Source organism: Pocillopora damicornis, chromosome 2, assembly GCF_964200805.1.
Source record: "Pocillopora damicornis chromosome 2, jaPocDami1.2, whole genome shotgun sequence".
NCBI classification, from domain to species: domain Eukaryota; kingdom Metazoa; phylum Cnidaria; class Anthozoa; order Scleractinia; family Pocilloporidae; genus Pocillopora; species Pocillopora damicornis.
In genome coordinates this window covers 7,173,039-7,194,517 of record NC_142671.1, presented here as the reverse complement: position 1 = coordinate 7,194,517, position 21,479 = coordinate 7,173,039, and the positions used below count along the sequence as shown (strand labels likewise).

General features: G+C 38.1%; 1 protein-coding gene across 1 annotated transcript; it reads left to right on the top strand.

Moving 5' to 3' along the window:
- The first annotated feature begins 4,113 nt into the window (after positions 1 to 4,113).
- Positions 4,114 to 21,180, top strand: LOC113675788 (uncharacterized). Its single transcript, XM_027192393.2, has 25 exons — positions 4,114 to 4,957; positions 5,055 to 5,148; positions 5,262 to 5,359; positions 7,038 to 7,168; positions 7,796 to 7,825; positions 8,294 to 8,421; positions 8,943 to 8,994; positions 9,290 to 9,360; positions 9,674 to 9,731; positions 10,342 to 10,430; positions 10,958 to 11,034; positions 11,278 to 11,359; positions 11,608 to 11,704; positions 11,838 to 11,956; positions 12,286 to 12,376; positions 12,482 to 12,640; positions 13,120 to 13,270; positions 13,683 to 13,817; positions 14,416 to 14,851; positions 15,188 to 16,140; positions 16,372 to 18,288; positions 18,599 to 18,737; positions 19,083 to 19,280; positions 19,728 to 19,819; positions 20,127 to 21,180. Exons 1-25 carry the CDS (start codon positions 4,839 to 4,841, stop codon positions 20,278 to 20,280), a joined length of 5,670 nt encoding a protein of 1,889 aa, XP_027048194.2. The 5' UTR covers positions 4,114 to 4,838; the 3' UTR covers positions 20,281 to 21,180.
- The last annotated feature ends 299 nt before the right edge of the window (positions 21,181 to 21,479 follow it).

Sequence of the window (21,479 nt, the reverse complement as noted above, 5' to 3'; positions counted from 1 at the left end):
GGTTATTTAGAATTCCTATTGAACTCCTTTCCATTTATTCTAGTTTCCAGTCCCCGATTAAACATAGTGGCGTGCTTCGGTTGAAAAAGACTGTGGTCAAGTTTTTCAGGCACTTTTTTACTTAGCAACTGTTCGAACACTTTGTCAACGATTATTAAGGAAGTTATCGGTCTGTAATTCTTGAACTCCTGAGTATCGCCAGTCTTGAAAGCAGGCGTCCATTTTCCAGTAAGTTTTGTATGGCAGATCACTTTAACAGCAGTCTTTGTTTTTCAATTTATGCAATGAAGAAAAACTGGACACAGGAAGCAAGGATCTGGTGATCGTGCAAGCCATTAAATGACGGTGGGAAAGGGAATTCCAATCACACACCACGCGGAATTTTTCTCTTAAATCACCCATCAAGGACAATTTTTTTTAACCAATCACGCGTCACGTAAAAAAGAGTAAAGATTTCAACCTATCGGATGTATCATTAAAAGTTATATTGCATTCAACGGTTTTTATCCTGGAATGAATTGCGTTTCATATGTCTATTGCTTTTGGTTAGACAAGTAAAGACCACTCGGGTGTCGAAACGAGACGCTCCGAGAGCGTTTACTCGGGCTTCGTATCGCAATATCAAATCGTACTTTACAAATATAGAACACTGTAAAAACAAATCAAAGAATCAGGATATTTAACACAAGAGTTAAGCCTAGGTATTTACTCTTCGAGTTGCTTCGTTGAGTATCCTCTTCATCTAATAGCTTGTTGTTTGCCTCACCTTCGAAGTTCTGTTCACGAAGATTTTTTATTTTTTCAATTCAGCTTCTGAGGTGTTCGTTTGGGCATCATAGTCGTCATAGTTTGTTGTTTAATAAGTCAGTAGTCGTAGTTTTGACAATTTTTTCGAGGTTTGAACTCATTTATGGCCCATTAGTTATCCAGAGAACTAGTATGGACTTTGCTAATTTGGCTATCTTTCAATTTGCGGCCACTCATGGCTCCAAGATTGAGTAGACTTTTACGCCACCTTTACTATTTATGTGAATGTTTTGCCCAATCCCCTTCTGTACGGCAACTGTATTTATTTCAGTAAACGATATAACGTGGCTTTTGAATTCGTTTTGGTCAAAATTGTTTTCCCCGTGTACTAACTCATTGCGTACATTGTCATCCTCTCGGGCGGCACAAAACGACACCAAAACTCTAACGTATTTTACAGTTTCAGTCATTTGGGTTGACATTCTCTTGGATCTTTCATTCGATGGATTCGGATACTTTCTGGTCTTTCTGGATACGATCTCGCGCACCATCACGACCAGGCGGTCGACAAAAATAACACTGAAGGTCATAGTCCTTGTGCAAATGTTTAGTATATTAACTTATGCCTAATGTGCTCTGATTGTTTGGACCAACCAGGAAGGTCAAAGACATCAAAGGTCAAGCGAAGGTCAGCAAAGCAGTGTCACGGCTGCCACGGTTTATTGATCTTTGTTAAGACTCTTTTTGCTTTGAATGATTGGTTTACTCTTAAGTCAAAGAGCGTTCACTATCACGGAAATCTAATTAGTAAGTCTTGTAAACCACGGGTCATGCGCTTGTAAAATAGAAAATCACGCATTTACGTTGTCATGTCCGGTCCCGCGTCACGCAGATAATTTGGGTCCCAGCAAATTTTGGGGCCATCATGCGTCACACAAAAACCCTTTGCCACCAAAAAAAACAGCCAAACAGTCAAACAGCTTAATCACCGTAGCTCTAAAGACAGCACAGAGTAACCTCTGCGGACAATTTTTTTAGCTGCGACCATCTTTCTTTGTAAATGGACTCTCTTAGGTATCAAGAGCATTAGGATTGCTGAACCCACTGAACAGCACATCCTAAATTTGAATGTGGACTTATGGGGAAAACTTTAAAAAAAGAGCATTCAAGGAATAACGAAATTTGCATTCTCCCTCCTATGTGCTGATTTGCAAAAATGCCAGGCCTGTCAAAAACCCGCGCGGGACTCTCTGTCACACTTGCATGCATTTCGGTTCTTGACAACAATCTTTAACTGATCCAGACTGCGTAGGAAATCTTTCCCTTTCTCGTCATTTGGAATTCCTTCTACTTATTTCTAAACCAAGTTCCTAGGGTCTCCTTAGCCGAGTAGAAACAAGACTGACCCTGGAAACGACGAGGACTTAAACAGTACAAAAATAGATAAATACAGCTCCAATTTTACTCCTTCGTGACTCCTTGTAACTTTCTTGAGGCGGAGCGTCAAAAATTCACAAAATGGCATCCTTAAAGACGGATATCGGGCTACATCTTCAGAGTGAATCTCAGAGTTGTTCGTTTGACACCACAACCCTCCCAGAGCTTGTTGCTGAACATATTATGTGCTTCCCCACACCCTTTTTTGCCTTCCCGCCCCCTGGTATAAATTATGGTCTCTAAGCTAAAACGTTTTATATTTTGCAGCCAAGAAACTTCTTTCATTTTCTTGAGGGCGTAGCAAAATCATGATCCGTAACTTCTGTACGTCGACTTCCCTGGCATTCTTCGATCAGTTTAAAGTGCTATCCTTCTGATAACCGACCCATATCCACATTGGTACTTATACTTATCATCAACAGTTAACTTTCCAACAAACATAATTACTCCTTTTTCCTCGTTGTACTCTATGTTTATTTTCTACTTTCAGGAAGTGTGTGTAGACAAAAATTACTAAGTAGCTTTGCAATATAGATTTTCCACTCGCAACACACAAACAAACGAAAAAAATTAAATTCAACCGTATTTACTTTAGCATACCACGCTCGGGAATAATTATTTTGCGAAAAATCTCGTAGTTCAAAACTGAAATTGTAATATTTGAACAAGGAGACTTAAGGCCAAAGAAAGACTTGTCATAAATTTTCGATTTTTAATCCTCGGGTAAACTTGTCAAGGAGACTTACCAAAGGAAGACTTGTAATAAATTTCGATTTTGACTCCTCGTGAAAACTTGTCAGGGAAAGCTTCATAGTTGCCAGGTACCCAAATAGGCTATGGGAGTCACAAAAACACTTCAACGTCTCATCTCTGTTTCATGAATTACATATTTCCTTGTTATTTATCTATTTACATATGTGTTTCTCAGTAAGAAAAATAACTTATGAAAGGAAGGAAGGTGGATGCGGTAACATTGCCGTTTTTCCTATTTCATTTTCATGTTTCAGTTTTGAGTAATGTCTCTGTTGCTTTCACAGTTGATATTTTGAGGTGCGAAAGAAAATGATAAAATACGTATACGTTACAATCATTATTACTGTTATCAAAACAAAATAAAAGGGGAAACCAAGCATTTAAAATCACCTTCTTCATTAACGGATTAACTTCGATAGATTCAAGGAAACTTGTGCATAATTATTATTTTCAGTAATCTGGCGGGGAAATTGTCACGAAAGCAAATGTCACGAAATGAAAATACGTTTGTGGGAAGACTTTCTCAGTCACGACCAGCTCTCTAAGATCCTGGTAAACACAAATTAAAAGATCTAGTGTTATTTTTCCATAGGGTATATCTGTTTGTTAAGATGACAATAATCATGATTGAATTTAGGAAATCAAAGATGGTTTGCTTACAATTTTCAGGTCACTGTTGGGATACGGCAATGATCAGGGTTAGAGACGAATTGTTTTTATTTTTTTTTTCTTTCTCTGTAGCGTGAGAAGCTCTAAATATCTTTTTTCACTAAAACAAAATTTAAGCTGTTTAATCATTTTTCATCCCCTGAGGTTTTTTCTACTGTGTTCTCGAGACAAAGAGTATCAAAAGTTTCTTGCTTTAAAGTCACGAAACATTTCCCAGTCCTCAACAGTTCACATACGAACAATACTCGTACCCCCCTCTAGAGCAAAATTACAAATCGTTTGGTATTTTAGAAGAAAGTATATGTTGATCATAATAATATATAGCTTATTTAACAATTTTCCTCAGAGTTATTGATTGTGATGGTCAGGAGTAAATCAGAATATTTAAGAAGGCTATATCATGTATTTCAAGGGAAGTTTGGGGTAATTTTGTTCATTTTCGTCGGAAAATTTGAAACAAACATTAGAGATTGCAAGTCATTTCTCTATAGCAGTTCGCTCAGCGCTTTAGTGCTGTATCTCGTGTTTGAAGTAAAAGTTCAGGCTCGATGTGATGAATGCAATTTGGTGGTACATACCAAAATGGAGGGTTTTATTGGCATATGGGATCATCTTGACGGATGGTAAATTTTCTAGCGCACGGAAGGGTTAAATCTACGGACTGTGGCGTTTATCTTAGGGTCGAAAACATTGTTATACCTGCCGCAGAACGGCTTTTACGGCTAGAAGCGGGAAGGACAGCGGTTTTGGTGCATTCAAGATTTTTTCAGGCTTTTCCCACGAAAGTTTGAGTTTTTATCGGGGCACTGGTTAATTTATTAGTGCACAGACGTTCATTTGTGTGTTTTTGCGGCGAGCCTTATGCGGCGATTTACCTTTCATGCAGTTTTGCTTTTATTTATGATGGACTGAGGTAATCGATTCATTGACAATGGCCGTGGTCCAGTGGTCGCGCAAACTCTGGCCAAAAGTTTGAGGAATTTTGGCTATTACTGGATTGAAGATTTATTCCATTGGAAGTGCCATCACCTTTCAAGATAATTTGAGCAATTTCTTCACCGAGGAGCGCGGAATAGTAGATATTTTTCAGTGTATTTTGGATCTGTTGTATGGATCGGCGAGAATCCGTGATTGGTTCACGCGCGTAAGAGTCGAAATTTAAAACTCCCTCCTTTTTACTCGTTCCACAAGCTTTGTGGCATAATAGTAATAAAGTTTAATCGAGGAACACGATGTTTCAACCGTCGCACTTTCAAAAGATGGCCCAGCATTTGGGCATTGACTCTCTGTCCTACGAAAAGGAATACAATGGATTTATGACAAAGTTGAAGAACTTTCACGAGTCTAAGGGGTAAGATGAGGAATAGTTTAGAGGCTTCTTGCTAGAAAGTTTCTGTGTTGTTGCGACAAAGCAGGAAATTTATTCTGTCTAATGTCTTGTCGTCTAGGACGCCATTTAGACGATTGCCGTGGCTAGGAGGGCAATATTTAGACTTATACCTCTTGTACCGCAAGGTAACTTCAGCCGGTGGCTGGGTGAAGGTAGGTCGTCGAAAATTCCCGCGTTTTCTTCCAATTTTAGACTCTCACTCCTCTATTTTTACGTTTAAAGAACCACTGAGTTGTGACTGAATCCATGTTTGTCTATTTTTTAGGTTACAGAGGAGAAGAGGTGGCGAGACATTGCTGAAGTTTTTAATTTGCCGCCAACATGTACGAACGCCGCTTTCGCTTTACGACAACACTACTCTCGGTAAGCGACGTTAAAACCTCCAATTGCATGGACATTTTGTCTATTTAAGAGTTCCACGTTCTAATTAATAGCCTCTTGAGTTGAAATATGAACGCAAGGCTACATCTAGACGGTTTAAGACCATAGTAGTGACCATTGAAACTGATTCATGTATGGTCCTGTTATAGGGGAATAGCTTATGAGCTCGATAGTTAGGGAGAACTTCCGTTATCCTCAATAAGTATTTACCTTCAACTTTTATTCAGGTTAAGATAAAATTAACTCTGTTTGTAGATCACCTTATGGAATTTTTGACATCATGTGAAGTTTTAACCGAAGAATTCTATAATTTCCTTGTTGCTGGGGATGTCCTGGCCTGCTGTCACCAAGATTGTTTCATTTGAACGTAAAGGACACGTTTTTCCCATATTTCCGTAATCTTTTTGGTAATTTTAACATGGGTTATTTCTGACGGCTTATTTCCGGTTTCCTAGATTTAAAACATCACTTTGCCTTCCACTACATCATATTCTCGTCGAAAATTGATTTTGAAAAAGCTAAACAAAAGACTTTCGTTGTCTCTTTGTGCGTGGTTATGTTTGTTGTGACCCGTCAGATCGAATTTCTGTACTTGTCTTACTTTGGTCCGACGTGTAAATTGTTATAATTTTCGTCGTTCGTCAAGTTAATTTTCTGTATCCGAAGGGAAAGTATCCATTGGACCGGCAGTGAAAGCCTTGTAAAATGTGTCAGGAGCAGTATATTTCATTATGCAAATGAAACGTGCTACTTTGAACAATTATTGTCTTGTGGCAGAGGTCGAACATCTTGTTACTTTGTACAGTTACGAAGACACTATGTTGTAGAGTAAATTTGTTTGAGATAATTTCAGCGAGTAGAATGTTTTTTAGGGATAATCTAGAATTTTAACATCTTATTGGGTAATTGTAAGCTTGTAGTCATTAAAAGCTGTAACAGGCTGAGCAATTTCCTACCTGAAGAATCTGTACCTTATGCATGAAATTTTGGTGGGAAATGATTTCACTTTTGTGGTATGGACAAGGTCATTGCACCATAATCATTATGCATTCATCTATTAAAGGTGCTCTACTTCTTTGCAGGAAAGGCATTAGATAATTGTGTTGTAACATTTGTATATTTTATCTGATTAGTTCTCTGTTATTCTTATATTTCAATGTTTACATTTGAAATGACATATCCTCTATTAAAGCTCATTATTTTTATAATTTAGAATATATTTAATGAAAATGTGATCTAAACCAAATTAGTTTTGTATAATTTATACTCTTAAAGACAGAATAGATTATTTTGTTGCATAGATAAAAAGACAAATTCAGAATAAGAAACTGATGATGAGGAATTGGAAAACTGCTTGCTCAGTGTTTCATATCCAAGATGTCAAAACAAAAAGTCAGCCAGGTAGAAGGTTGATATTGATTTTCAGTCATACAAGCTGAATCTTTAAGTCTTCTTTTTTCACAGCTACATGCTGATCATTAGGCTCATAGCAGTTTCTTGGGAAGATCTTTTTTTGTAAATCCTTTTTCTCCTGTCTACTTCTGACAGGGGCTAAAGAGTAATATTTAAGATGTAAAACTCAGCTTGCTGTATTGTTATGTACATCGGGCTATAAATAAGACTTTGTTTTTAAAAATGTTGTTGACATCATTCATTTTAGCTATTTGGAAAGCTTTGAGAGAATCAACTTCTTTGGGGAAGATGCAGAGGATGTTCTAGCAGCTGGAAGACCCCATACACCAGTTGGTGGAGGCACATTCACTCAACACGTTCCTTCAGTGGCAACATCAGGTAATTATGTCATGTACCTTAGTTGTGCAATCAGTCGAAATTGAATTTTCTGGTTTGTCTTGTTTCTGTTGTTTTCTTAGAATATTGTGTACAATTTAACATTAAGAATTCATTTTCCCATGAAAAATGAATGTGATTCAAGTAGTGGCAATACAATTACTTAGTATCCATTGATAAAACTTTGGTTGGCAGGCATTGTCAAGAGGCTTTCTTTTTTTGGAGCAAAAAGTAGTGCTGAAACTGAAATAGAAATTCAAGTAAATATGAGACCTTATTATTCAATGTAAGAAAATTGAACATGTAACAAGTTATTGATTAGTCCCCAAATTACCTTACTGACTGACATAGTGAGTGTATTTAAACACATTTTCATAAAAGTTAAATGTCTGTTGACTTACTATGGCATATCTGGGGGAAGGGAGATGTTTGGTTCAGAGAGCAAGGTAGTAATCCCCAGCTGTTTTGGCATTTTAAGTTTACGTTTTTGCCTTAAACCTGGTACAATGAGGATATCAATTTGAAAGTGTTTCTCTGAGTGTCACAACAAAGCAAGGAATAGAACTCATTGACTTCTAAAACCAGGTTCTTAGCCCAGCTTTTTTTTTTTTTTTTTTTTTTTTTTTTTAGATTATATTTCCGTCATTTCCACCAGCAAAGGTACAGTATAACCTCATTTATGTAGCCTTGTCACATAAACAAATACTTTTATAATTTGACATGAAGCACTCTGGTACTCATTTAAATCAGGGTCTTTTGGAGACACACCTGTAAGGATGACAGTGATTTGGAATTGAATTTTCCTCTCTGTTATCAGATAGAGACTCTTTTTTGGAAGTGAAATGGTTTACCAAGATCCCAATCATTTCATTCGAAAAATATATTGTGTTAGAAAATTGTGGTCTTTCATGCAAGTAGAAATTGTGTAATTTGCCTTGTGAATTAAAGAGGGAAATTAATGGCTATCAAGACTTAATGAAGGAACTTTTGGCTATGAGTAGTTATGGTGAAGTGTATGAAATAATATTCATAAAATGTGAGATTTAAAAGTGTAGTCAAGACTAGTTATTGTTCTTCTATATTGTACATGACTGACAATTGTTTTTCTCTACTTTTCAACCTCAATAGATCCAAAAAGAAACTTTGACAAGCTTGTCCTTTCTCTTCAATGTGGCATGCCAAATGAAGTGGATTTTGCCATTAACATTTGTATGCTGTTGTCAAATGTTAGCAACTCCGTGTTCAATCTCAGCAAGGTAGGAATGAAATCAGTGTTTCAACAGCATGGTAGTCATCCACCAGCGATAAAAATCTAGCAAAAATCTAGTTAAATGTTTTGTCATTGGAAGATGTAGTAGCTTTTCTGTTGTGTACTCTACAGTGAAACAATCATTTAATAATTTATTTTATACTAACTTGTTTACATTGATTTCTTGACAATCTTGTCTTACTGGCCAGAGTATAGAAAACAAACTCAGTGTAAGAAACCCTGGTTTCAGAGTCAATTCCTTTAAGGTGACAAATGCATTTGAACTAAAACTACCTGGAGAAAAAAGATAAATCTCACTGCATCACTACAAGGGAAAGCAAGGCTTCTGTATCTGTAGAGATATAAATCGCAAATTCTACATGTATTTTTTTTTTGTATTGCAGCAGTGGAGCTTGATCATTATTATAAATATGAATTTGAAGTAGTGATAATTGATCTTACTAGTATGCTTAAGGTTATTAGAGAAACTGTTAGGAGTGGTATATCATTTGCTTATTACAATTTTAGGCACCTGCAGTGGTGGATACATTACTTGCACATGTTGGGGTATTTTCTGAAGGTATGTAGCTATAGCTTCAATTTGTTTTAATTAGATATTCCACACTTTTTCTGGGTTAAAAGAGATGAGTGATACTTTGTAAATTCACCATTCACTTATCTCATCAATTAGAAGGGAGGTAGGTGGGATGATTATTTTGCTGATCAGATAAAGAATGGATATTTTTTATATCTGTGCAGGATAAATTTTCAGGTAGAGTTAAATTAAAGAACTGAATGTATTTAGGGTAAGTTAAAAAAAAAATTATTCTTCACTGCTACTTAACAAACTTAAAACTCTTATGTTTATCTTAAAGATTCCCATGGACTAGGAGAATTATATGAACAGTGGTATGCAAAACAGGATATGGAGAGAGATTTCACAAGGGTAAGCTTCAAACAAAGTCTCAAACATTTCTAATGACTTTGCCATATTTGTGGTTTGTTTTGTTTTGTTCATTCATTATTCCAAATAAAAATTTAAGAAGTTTCTCTCAAAGACAAATTAATGATGGAGCAACCATTTCATTAACAAAACTGCAATTGAAGCAAAGACTTTTTATGTCAAAAAGTCAAGAATGGAATAACAAAAAGTAAAACAGGGATATTTGTGTTCTTAGATTAATGACTTTTTTTATTGAACCATGTAACAAGGCAAGAGTTGCTTGATTATTTTGTTGAATTGTGCTTCTTTTCTGCAGTTTTGGAAGGAAGGTCTAACTGTGAAAGGGGTCGAGGACATTCTATGTAGTGACAGTGGTATGTGTCAAGTAATCATAATAATTATGATATTAATAGTAATTAAAGTGAGAAATAGATGTTTGTCCATTGGATGTGATCTTTAGTTTTGAGACATTAGAGTCAAGTGTCAAGACCCTTGAAACAGGAAAAAAAGGAGTTTAGCAAGATTAATTTTTCACACAATTTGAAGTTTCCCTACCTTTCATCTAATCTTCGGGATGAAAAGCCTCACAGCATGCATCATTGCCAATGGGGCAAAAACTTCATCAAACTTTTTTCATGGGTCGTTATGATGTATCAGACAATAACCTCGGGAATGTTATTATTTTACTATATGCATGACCCACTTCATTATCTTGAGCAAAAGTTCACTCAAACTACATGTGTAGTTCTGATGTTTTGGACAATAACCTCACAAATGTCATTATGTAACTGTATGTGTAACCCCCTTTGTTATGTCAAGCAAAGACTTCACTTTATAACATTTCATAATATCCCCACTGAAGTGTTTTTCAGATACATGAGATGCCTGAAACAGGTTGGATAATCATTCCCCTTGTTTTATAAGGGTTTTGATAACAAATGGCAACATAAGCAAATTCTGTGATCTTTTGTTTTGTTTTTTCAGATGATAAGACTACAGACCAGGGATCTCTTTTTCACCCTTCCAGAAAGAAAATTGGTGCTAAGGATGTTGAATGCCAAAGAATTTCTCAGGTGCTGACCCAAGCATTTACCTCTACTTTTATTTATTGGTTACTTGGAAAGGCAAGATAATGGTACAGTTATCTGGTCCTTTTGCATTTAAGTATTTTGGATTATACTCTTTAGTTGATTTCTATACTTTGGTCAAGGTAAGTCAGAAAACATTTGTCTGTGTGTAGATTTTATTGACACGACTCTACATGTAGTACTCAAAACAACTCTAAATATAAGGGTTCTTATTTACATGTATGTTAAATGATTGTTGCCTATTATGATGTTATTAATTCTTGGTAGTTATGTGAAAGGGACTGTTACTTTATTTCATCTCCACTCTAGCCCATCTGTTTCCCTTCATGTAATAGGTGTAAACAGTGGAGAAAGAACAAGCAGTGGTGTTATTTTTGAGTGTTTGCCTTTTTCATGATAATCACTCCTCTCTACATCACAATATTGTTACAGCTGGTAAAACAACAGCCTAATCTCTTTTTATATCATCTATGAAACATTTTTTTAATTTTTTTGGTGTACTCTATTCACAGGTTGGCATGATCTTTTACAACTTCTCCTTTGACAGTGCTAATGCTGATGTGCTTGCAAGCCATCCATTGTGCTTGAAGTAAGTATTGGTAGTGTTTCTGGACATCAAAATTAAGTAAAAGGCCCAATGCATCTCTTCTTCTTGTTGATTGTTCAAGTTAAATCTCCTGTGAAGCAATATGACTAATTAGAAACAGGAAATCATAACCATTAGTTGTGGTCACTATCATTATCTATATTGTGTAAGCCATTTTGTTGAAACTTTTACCAAAGCAGGAAAGAAAATAAGAAACCTAAGTGGATATCTCTTTTTCTCCTCTAGGTTCTTAGTGCTGTGCATTTGCAGTAATCATGGATTTCTGCAAAGAATGGCTTGGGAAACTCTTTCGAATTTAGCAGAGAAGGTAAGCATCCAAATACAGTATGTGTATTAAAAATTGATTTAGTAAATCATTTGAACCTAGAACCAACAGTCAGTTGATTTTTGATTGTCATGATAAGGTAAAGTCATTTGGTTCTGAGGATTACTTTCACTCAACTTTTCAAACCAGTCTATAATCTGGACAACTGTAGCCTCACCCAGCTGATCAGCCTACAGTATTTACTTATTTATTATTTTTCACAAGAAATTTGCTCTCTCATTCTTTATCAGATGCTAATGGACCCAATTGAGTCAACAAGTACACAGATGTTTTTTCAGATGCTGCATTGCTTTTTAGATCATAAAGATCGTTACCATGTCATCAATGGTAAGCTTATATTTGCTCATGAATTTTGCAAGGCTTATGTTAAAAGAGATTGAAGTAACATCATCTATGGTGAAAGAAAATCCCTTGTAGGAATTAATACTAACTTCTGCTCATGATGGTTTATGTTCATTAGCCATGGATGTTTTGGGCAAATTGTGTACCCTGGAAAGAAATGATGAGGTTATAGAAACTGGCCTTGAACCTGAGGCTTATCAATCACTCATTAAAGTTCTGATTATCAGTGATGTTCAGGTAATCAAAATACATGTGCTTGAATAATTTTATTTTAGTGCTCCTTCAAAATTGATTCTAGTTCAGGAGAGAATATTGACTTCTTTTAGTCACTTGCACCTGTAGCTTAGCTGCAGTGCTTTGTGGCACTTGCAGGTACATTTAAAGCAGAAATCTGTGTACTTAGTTAACATTTTAAACTGATGTAATGTCATATACGAGACTATAGTTGTCTGCTATCGCAGTTTACAAAGGCAACTTTAAGCAGAGAGAGTAAATTAGAAAGTAGCCATGTACTGTAGACAGATACAGTAATTACACATATGCTGAAATGTTGTAATTTCTTTCAGTTGGTTTTGTCTTCTCTGGAATCACTCTACAATTTGTCTGGAGTAGGGCAAGTGACATCTGATCATATTGCAGAGGTTAATCATAGTATTGGTAAGTACAATGCAAACTAAAAGAGTGTTTTTCCATCTTATCTTTGCTTGACTTCTCAGTAATATCATTTAGAGTTTCAAACAATGAGTGGGTATTTTTATTTAGATATTCTGGTGTGTTTGGTGACTTTGGATGCAGAATCTTTTGGACCAGAAGCCTTATCAGAGGTGCAAATCTTAGAAAAAAGGATTCCAACTGCCTTGCCAGCAACAGCAACAGCAACAGCAACAGCAACACCAAAGCCACAACCAGCTACAACACCAGGTTATTACACAATTAGTTGGGGTGTCAAATATTTTGAATCAATCATCAATTATTGAGAATTGCTTGTATTTTATCATATCTACACATGCATGTATTGCTCTTCATCATGCCTCCTGAAAAGGACCCCACACATTTTATAATGTCCTCATTGTTATTATTTTTCTTCATTTTCCCATGCTATTATTTATCAAGCGTAACAGTTGTTTTGGATTTTGATCACAAGCAATGATGATCAGCACACCAATAGCAAAGATAATTGAATGATTTTTGATGTACCTATTAAGTATTGTGTATAAGGATGCTAGCAATCAGTGTGAAAAACTAGTCATATGAGAAATAGTTTTTGCTTAGTTGAAGGTGGAGTTGAACATGCAGTTTATTTGACATGTTCTTGTTTTAAAATGTGGGATGGGATATAGTAACAAGGAGGCTAAACCTTGGAAAATGATTTTAAAAATTAATGTTTGTTTTTGTTCCAGTTGCTCCACCACAACCAAGAGAACCAGTTCAACAACAGCAAGCCCCATCTTCCAGTCCATCCCCTGGTCCAGTGACCAGTCCCTCTCCTACACCAGCCCCCATCAAGACAACAGGAACTGAAATTGACCCAGAGACTTTTACTTTCAACTGGTAAGTCCACTGGGCCACTAAGCTCTTGTTTGCTACACCACAATTAGAGTGAAGTAGATTATACTCTTAGAATATTAATGGCCAGTTAAGAATTCAAATACAGATGTAAAGAGGAAATTCATCCTATTGGTTCTAGTTTGCCTCTCAGTGTCCTCCCTTATTTTAAGAAGGACAAGTTAATTAAATTATCAAATCAGTAAAATAATCATTTTACTTGTTTGAATTTTCAAGAATTCCTGTTGATGAAAGTACAATTAACTGCTACTGAAATCTCTTTGAACTGCCCCTTTTTATTTCAACTGGGCTTGGGTCAGGTTTCTACATAGTTTTGCAAATGAAGTATTTGTATCAGTGTTAGTTAACTCCTAGTGATTGTTATTAATTTGTTTTGTTTTGTTTTGTTTTTTTACAGGCTTCAGGGAACTTATGAACATTCACCTGGAAATTCTGTTTCTCGCATTGACATATATGCAGACTATCTGTCATCTTGTAGTAGACTGGCTAGAGTAGGAATCCTTAATGCAACAGCATTTAATCGCATCATCAAGTAAGTGATGAGTTTTGTTTTAGTCAGGATTTTTGAGTCAATCTTTGCTATTAACCTTTCCTCTCTTAGGAGTTACCAAGAATAAATTTACTCCTAGAATATATATAATTTATATATATATATTTTCTATCAGAAAGATGTTGAGAAGTAAGAAAAATGTTAGTTAAGGGACATTATTTTATTTCTCACCAGATTTTTAGATCTAAAACTATCATAAATGTATTGTGTGAAAGGGTTAACATTCTTTGGTGGAAGACTTGAGATTCTCTGAGCCAGTCGCTTTGGACTTCTGATGGAAAAGTTTTTTTTTTTTTCAAGTCTTGTCTTAGTCATTGTGTTGTGTTCATGGGCAACAGGCTTTACTCTCATTATCCCTCTCTCCTCCAAGGAGGATGAATAGGTATTGGTGGACTGTCAGGGAAAGTGGATGAATTACTGGGAGTTTCCTGCTGTTTACTAGCATCCCGTTCAGGAGGAGTAGTTATACTTTAGTTGCTTCATGCTAGTGAAACCAGGATAAGCTTCCTGTAAGCTTGACATTCCTTTGAAAAAATTTGTGTGAATCTGTCAGTGACACAGTTAATTTATTTTTTTGCAGATTGGCTTTTCCTGATGGCCAGCTTCGAAGGGTGCAGTCTGGGGTAAATGTCCAATACGTCCTAGCAGGTTTAAAACGTAGAGCTAACCCACTTCCAGTTAAAAGCCGAACAGATTCACCAGCACCTCAGCATGTTGCAAGCCCTCATCTAGCAACTCAGCAGCAAGGACAGAGAATGTCCCCTGGTCAGCAGGCCATCAATAGGACTCCCACCCCTCCTGTTCAGAGTCAAATGACCCCAGGATGGAATCCACCTAAACAGCAAAATGTGACAGTTGCACAGCAAACACTCCCTTCATCAATGCCGAGGCAATATGAACAGAGGTCCACACCACAGGTTTCTGTGAGCAATCAACCACAGATGCTTGGAATGGCCCAACTTCCAAGAAGACCGAGTACATCTAGTCAGGGAGCCATTCAAGCAACGGTAGATCAGGTTCGTGTATGATCATGTCAAGTAAAAGAAGGGCACAAATTTGTCCGTAAAAAGAAATTATGTTCAAATCGTCAGACAATGGTTTAAGAGATGGCATCATTGTATGGTGTGATGTAATATATACCATCTGAGTTGTCTGCTGACACACTAAACCTCTATGTGAATGATTGTTCAGTGTGGAAAAAAATAAGAGAGTTCACATGAAAACCACTCTCAAGTTAGTGATAATGGTCTCCCACTGATAACTTTAAGTACAGTTGTTCATAAGTTATGGAAGGCTCACTCAATGCACTGTAGTTACCTACTGGTTAATTTTGTTGATGATTTTTTTCCCAGGGAGTAAGACAATTTACTACACCAGCTTTGCAACAGCAAAATCTCCAAACTGTGGCCAATCAACGGCACATGATCGGAGGGCAAACGCAAAGGAGTCTTGGTCCAACTGATAAGGCTCAAACCCTTGAGAGAGTAGCAGCTATGCATAGAGCAAGTGTGGAAGGAACTAGTGCTCTGCAGGCACAGAATCCACAAGCCCTCCAGCATCATTCCCAGGGGAAGATCATGCAGAGAATGCCCATATCTTCCCAAAGTCCAGGCCCATCTAGAGGAGATCAACAGCAAATGGTTCACAGCATGCCACCAACTGTGCAAGCGTCTCCAGGTCAAAAGGGCTCCAGTGGTGCTTTTCCAGCTCAATCCATCCCTGCTGATGTACCTCGCAGTCCTGTTCCTCCACAGATCCCACTATTGAGGTCTCCACTTCCTTCAGCAAGGTCTACACAGCCACTCACATCACAACCAACTCAGACACCACTTTCAGCAGGCTTCATACACAGACCTGTTACAGCAGCAGAACCATCCTCATATCGACCAACAGCCGCCTACCGGCAACAAGCTCCTGCTTTTCCTCAGCAGCAAAGTGTACGCCCTGCACCACCTGCTTACAGTGGGCGGCCTCTGTATCACGGGTCTTACCCACCCCTTGCTCCCAAACCTGCACCAGGAGTCAATGTTCAATTATCTCAAGAAAGCCAGTTGAGGAAGGAGCCAAGGAGCCATCCCGGAACTCCACAAGTAGTGAGACCTCCCTTTCTTAGGGAAGAAGTTACAAAAAGACAGATTTTTGCTCCTCATGAGAATGCACCCAATACACCACCCTCGCCTGTTTTGTCCCCTTCCTCAAGGAGTGGACAGCCGTTCAGGGGTTCTCAACCAGACTTATCAGGTGGACATGGTGGAAGAAACGTCAGACCTGGACTAATAAAGAACAGCAGACAACCGTTTTCTGGGTAATATTCTTTTTTGTTCTCCCTGATAACTTTTACGTAATACATTTTAAAAATTGTTCACACGTAACCTGCAGGTATTTAGTTTTGCAGAACAATAACTTGATGATTGCTATCCAAACATCCTAAATGCTTTCATCTTAAATGCCTTCAAAATCCCAGAAAAGCTACGTCTGAATATTGTCTGAATGCGGCTGACGGTGTAACTTTGTGAATGTTCTCTTTTTCTCGCAGGATTAGACAAGAAGGTGTCGTCCTCATAGCACAGGAAGAGAGGGCAGCAGATGTTGTTTCTTCAGGCCTTCTAGAGGGCGCAGCGGAACAAAAAATTGTCGTCATAGAAAACAAAAATAGAACAGATATCATCCCAAATAATTCGCTGTCTTCAGCGCACGCTAATACTGCCCATGAGCATTCAAAATTGTCATCTGGGAACGCGTCAGTCAATACAGGAGATGAAATTTGCAGATCGAACATTGATGAACATTTTGATCAGTCATTAGAGAGAATGCCGTTGAATCAAGGAGAAAAAAACTCTCTTAAGAGTATACCCAAGTCAACTTTGTACCCTTCCAGTAATGGTTCTTTAAAAAGAGACTTGAATATTCATGCAACCTACGGGAGTAGAACTTCTGCATCAAACGAGGAAAACCTGAATGGCCAGCGCGATAATGCTAGTGATGAGTTTGGACAAGTAAAGAGGCCAAGACTGGATAGTAGAATGTCCTCCCTTGAAAATGAATTAGAAAATTCTTCGTCGATACCATCTAGAACTGGAAGTCCAACCCCTCTTGTTAATGGTGACATCAAGGCTGATCCAAGGAACAAACTGATTGATAAACTTTTAGATAAGGATTTGCATTTGCCTCTTAATGGCGTTTGTGGAATCGATTCGTCCGATATAGACCTTCTTGCTTCCGACGGAGAGAGACTCAGTAGTAGTAAGGCGTCATCACCAGATCTCTTTGGAAGCGAAACAAATTCGGATTTTGGTAAATATTTAGAGGAGAGCGATACAGATACGGGCTTGTTTAGTGATGTTCTGCAAGGAGATTTAAGGATAGATCCGATGGAGAATGGTACTGAAGGCACTCACCAAACGGCATCGAAGATGCCAAATTTTCCCGTGGGAACCTGTAATGAAGGTGCAATTGTATCCAGCGATAAAGGCATTCCTGCTGGAGCTACGCAGCAACAAGGCAAGATTCCTATTCCTCCAACGGTGAGACCAGACCCCGTTCCTGGCCAGTATAATGCTACGGTCAATCGGCTATCACTTACAGGAAATTCACCCTGGAATTCTACAAACAATGTGAATCTTGAGTCAAAGACAGGCTTAAGCCTTTCGTCAGCGTCTGTCAATGTACAAAAAGTTACATTTCCACATCAAAATAACCAGCCGAGTTCTCAGCAAATGGTAGTAACTCATGATTCTTCATTCATTCAGCCTTTTACGACACCGAAAAACATACTGCCCAGACCTCAGGGGCCAGATATTGTCAATAGCAAAGCTCCAGTCTCTCAAGGATTAGGTATTCAACAACCCTTGATGGCTCCATCTTTTCATGGAGGGCAGCAAATGGCTGCAGAGCAAACAGCCTTACCACGTGGAAATGTCGCTCCGAGCAGAGGAATGCCACCCGGCTGGGCCCCAAGTGGAGTTCAACATCAGCAACTGCCGGTAGCACCACATGCTGCTCGCAGGGTTCAGCCTGCTGCTGCTATTGGATTTCAGGTAGCCTCACCAGTTGGTGCACCCCTGGTGCCCCAAGGTGCTACTGTGCCTCCTGGTTCTCTGAGCTTGGGTTTATCACCTGGTTGGCAGCCTCAGTTACAGCAACAGCAAAAATCTGTGACTGTTCACCCGGATGTGACGACTCAAGGTGTGGCCACACCTGGGGCAGCGATTCACGAGGCAACATCTACGTCTCAAATTAGACCACCAACTAGCCCCATGCAGTTTCAGCACCCTGCCATGCCACCAGCTGTGAAGAACGTTGTTCAAAACCCAGTTGGATCCTTGCTAGTTACTCCGACTGCTCCTCAGGTGTTTGCAGCTACCTCTCCTGCGCATGTTAGCCAAGCCGAGTTTTCAGCACCTCAGATGGTGTCTTTCAAACCTTTTAGATGTCGATGGACTACTTGCTATAGGTCAGTGATATGTTTTGTTGGCTCGACTAAATCGACTTATTCAGTTGGTAGCGACATAAATTGCCAGAGATAGTGCATTCACTAAACAATACATACACAATATCGTAATAACTCGCTAACAACGGTTGCTTCATTGCCAAAGAACACGGTCAAAGTGGGATGAATGTAGTAATTGTTACATTAGGGTGCTTTAGTTAGACACAGGTCAATGCTGCTTCTGTTGCTTAAAAGCGAAATATATCAACGAACCGAAAGCAGATTTTACTAGAGAAATTACAAATTGATCTGTTTTTCCTTTTATTGTTTACAGCTCATTTGACACCAGCAAAGAGTTATTTGCACACGTGGTTAGTGAACATGTCCCTCGTGACAGTCTGGTCATGTCGTGTATGTGGGAAGGTTGCCCATCAGTGCGCCGCTCACGTTCGTCACTTTTATTTCACCTTCAGGTAAGTTTTCCTGGGTAAGAAAACATATCTTTACTCTTTAAACAAAGAATAATTGAAGCATCTTAAAAGGTTCTTTTATTTGGTTTTTTTCCGCTTTCAGTCTCCAAGTCGTGGATTCATTCAAACAAGTGATAGTTGAAAAGAAAAGTTATTCCCGCTGTATTTCGGATTTTGCTGTCATTTGTTAAGAGCTGATGTTGTTATGTCTTTTTTTTCACTTTTTCTCGGAAGTGATTATTGTATTCACTTGTGTTTACTGATGTGTAGATCTCTATCCTCCACTCATTTCGCAACAATGTCAAAAATTATTGTCACAGCTAACCTTCTTACTTTGTGTCTCCGCAGCAAAAACACAGTGAAGCGTCACCCGCTCCCAACTCTCTCCCGCCCCAACCAGCTCAACATCAGTCTCCTCCTGTGCAACCTCCTCCACAACCTCAGCGTAATCCCCAGCCTAATCCCCAGCCTCCTCCGCCTTCCACTCCGTCCACGTCATTTGTTCCTGCATATCACTTCCTAGCTCGCATGTTGCAATCATTGCAGGTTAGAAATATTTGAGTTATACGGCCGTGATTTAAGGTGCTAGAACGGGAGTTGAAAGCTTACAGTCTAAGCGTTTTAGCAAAGTAGTTTGTTGATTATCACATTCGGAGGACTTGTATTCCGGTGGTTGCACGATAAGGGATTCTTAGTTGCCTCGAATTCAAAATTTTTTTTAATAAAGCTTTTTAGTAATTAGGCGCGTCACGGAGTAAAAATTTGGAAATTAAAAGGACGGTTGTAATCACCTTTAGAGGAATCTGTGATTAACCCGTCATTTTAAAATGTCAAATTGTCTTTTTATTTATGATTCTTTGTAACCATTCTCGCCTGAAAAAAAAAATCAAGAGCTCATTTTAAGACGTAATGAACTGTAAACTTGTATGTCCTCAGTTGCTTCTCCGTTTTCATTCTCTCCTTTAAACCTTATTGTTAACGTTTGTCCACCAGGGTGAAGAAGAATCGCCGTTGACGAAGTCAGTACGGTTAACTGCAGCCCTTGTTCTGAGAAACGTGGCACAGTACTCAGCTTTAGCCAGGAGGTAAGTCTTGTTAAGTTCTTGGTATACTGCTCCTCTCCAAATTATAGCTTAAATCACCAGTTTCTCTTTAGGTGTTAGGAGATAGGGTAAGCGAGTGCCTCGGTCAAGAGGAATTTGATATTAAATTAGGCAGCAACAAAAATTGCAACTTGCAATTGACATCCCGCTAATTTTTACATATCGTGCCTTGTCGATAGATGTACAGTAGACTCTTATTATCTGTGTCTGACCTTTTGACTTTCTGTTTTTGTCTGTATGTCTTTTTACGGACGCAAGTAAAGTAAATTATTTTTTTATTACGTTACAGCTTATTAAGACGTCACGAAAGTCGACTGTCACTTATTGCCATGTCCAACTCAGAAGCTGCTAATGCTATTGCGGCCTGTCTCTCTGAATTGTCTCCACATAGAAAGGGTTCGTCAGAAGACTCTGGTGTCTTTTTCTGGGCACCAAGCAGATAATATAAATTTTATCAAAGCAGGGTAATCATTCCGATGACTGCATCTTTTGCTATCAAATCTGACGCTCTTTGAAGACGAAATTACGAGAATCTAACAATAGAAGAAGTACACAGGCTTCTTTGGTAATCTTACTCCTTTGCAGATGGCACAAGTTTTACTGTTTCTTCAGAACTTGTGAGAGCGTTTTTGTTTTTGCTAAGGTTTTACATGCGGCCTCAAGTATTTTTAAGACTTGCAGGCTAGAGATAAGTAAAAAGCGTCTCTGTGCTAGGAACGTACAACGTGACGTTGATAAAGAAATATTTCGTTTGTATAGAGAGAGAACATTATTGGAACAGAAATATTCAAAGTAGCTGTTCATACCTGATTGAGTAATATAATTATTTGTACAGTTCTTTTATGACATTCGCTTCTCCGTTATGTAAGCTCTTCTCCAAAACAAGAAACGCCATGCATTGAAATCAGTGAAGAAAGCAAATTATTGAGCTCAGTAATGTACTTTTTATTCGGAATGTTGGGTTGTTATAATAATAAATATTGAATTATAAACTGAATCTATTTTCATTCACCCAGTTAAATGATGTCCTCTTAAGATGTATTACTGACAGGTCTTTTTCTATGGCATCCTGTTAATGATGCTTACTCTTTTCTTTGTTATCCATCTATGTCTGTAAATAATAATTTTGCATTATTTATACGTGATGATAAGTTGTACATAGCGTACAAGTATACTTCGTTTGGACTGCGAAGACACTGGTAAGCGTTGGATTACTATAGCTTAAAATATTTATAGTACTGGAATCCACTTGGTGTCGGTTTTTTCTACATTGTTCATGACTTTGCAATGGAAAAAAAACTTATCGCTTCCTCTTTGATCAATAAAATTTTTGTATCACCGTATTTTGTGGCCTTTATTGATTTTTGAGATCTAATGGAATGAAAACGAACAAACCTAATTTGAGTTGAGCAGGAGAAAATTAGATCTAACATACCGAGCACCCTAAACGGCGTTGTGTGTGGGTAATTGTCTACTTGATGATTGAGACTACCTTGTTTCCAGGCTATTTGTCGGAGCAAATGCTGATCACGGGCGTAAGAAAACACGACAGAAACATGTGAAGCCGAAACTTGAGACCTTCTGTACTGTCGTCCGTGTAACGAACTTTCATACCTCAGTTCCATGCTGCTGACGTCTTGCA

What these genes read in the sequence shown, in the direction of transcription:
- LOC113675788 (XM_027192393.2), top strand. Translation starts at nt 4,839, where the DNA reads ATGTTTCAACCGTCGCACTTTCAAAAGATGGCCCAGCATTTGGGCATT. An exon ending in TGGAGAGAGATTTCACAAGG is followed by an intron (nt 9,361 to 9,673) that starts GTAAGCTTCAAA and finishes TCTTTTCTGCAG; the next exon opens with TTTTGGAAGGAAGGTCTAAC. An exon ending in TTCAAGCAACGGTAGATCAG is followed by an intron (nt 14,852 to 15,187) that starts GTTCGTGTATGA and finishes TTTTTTTCCCAG; the next exon opens with GGAGTAAGACAATTTACTAC.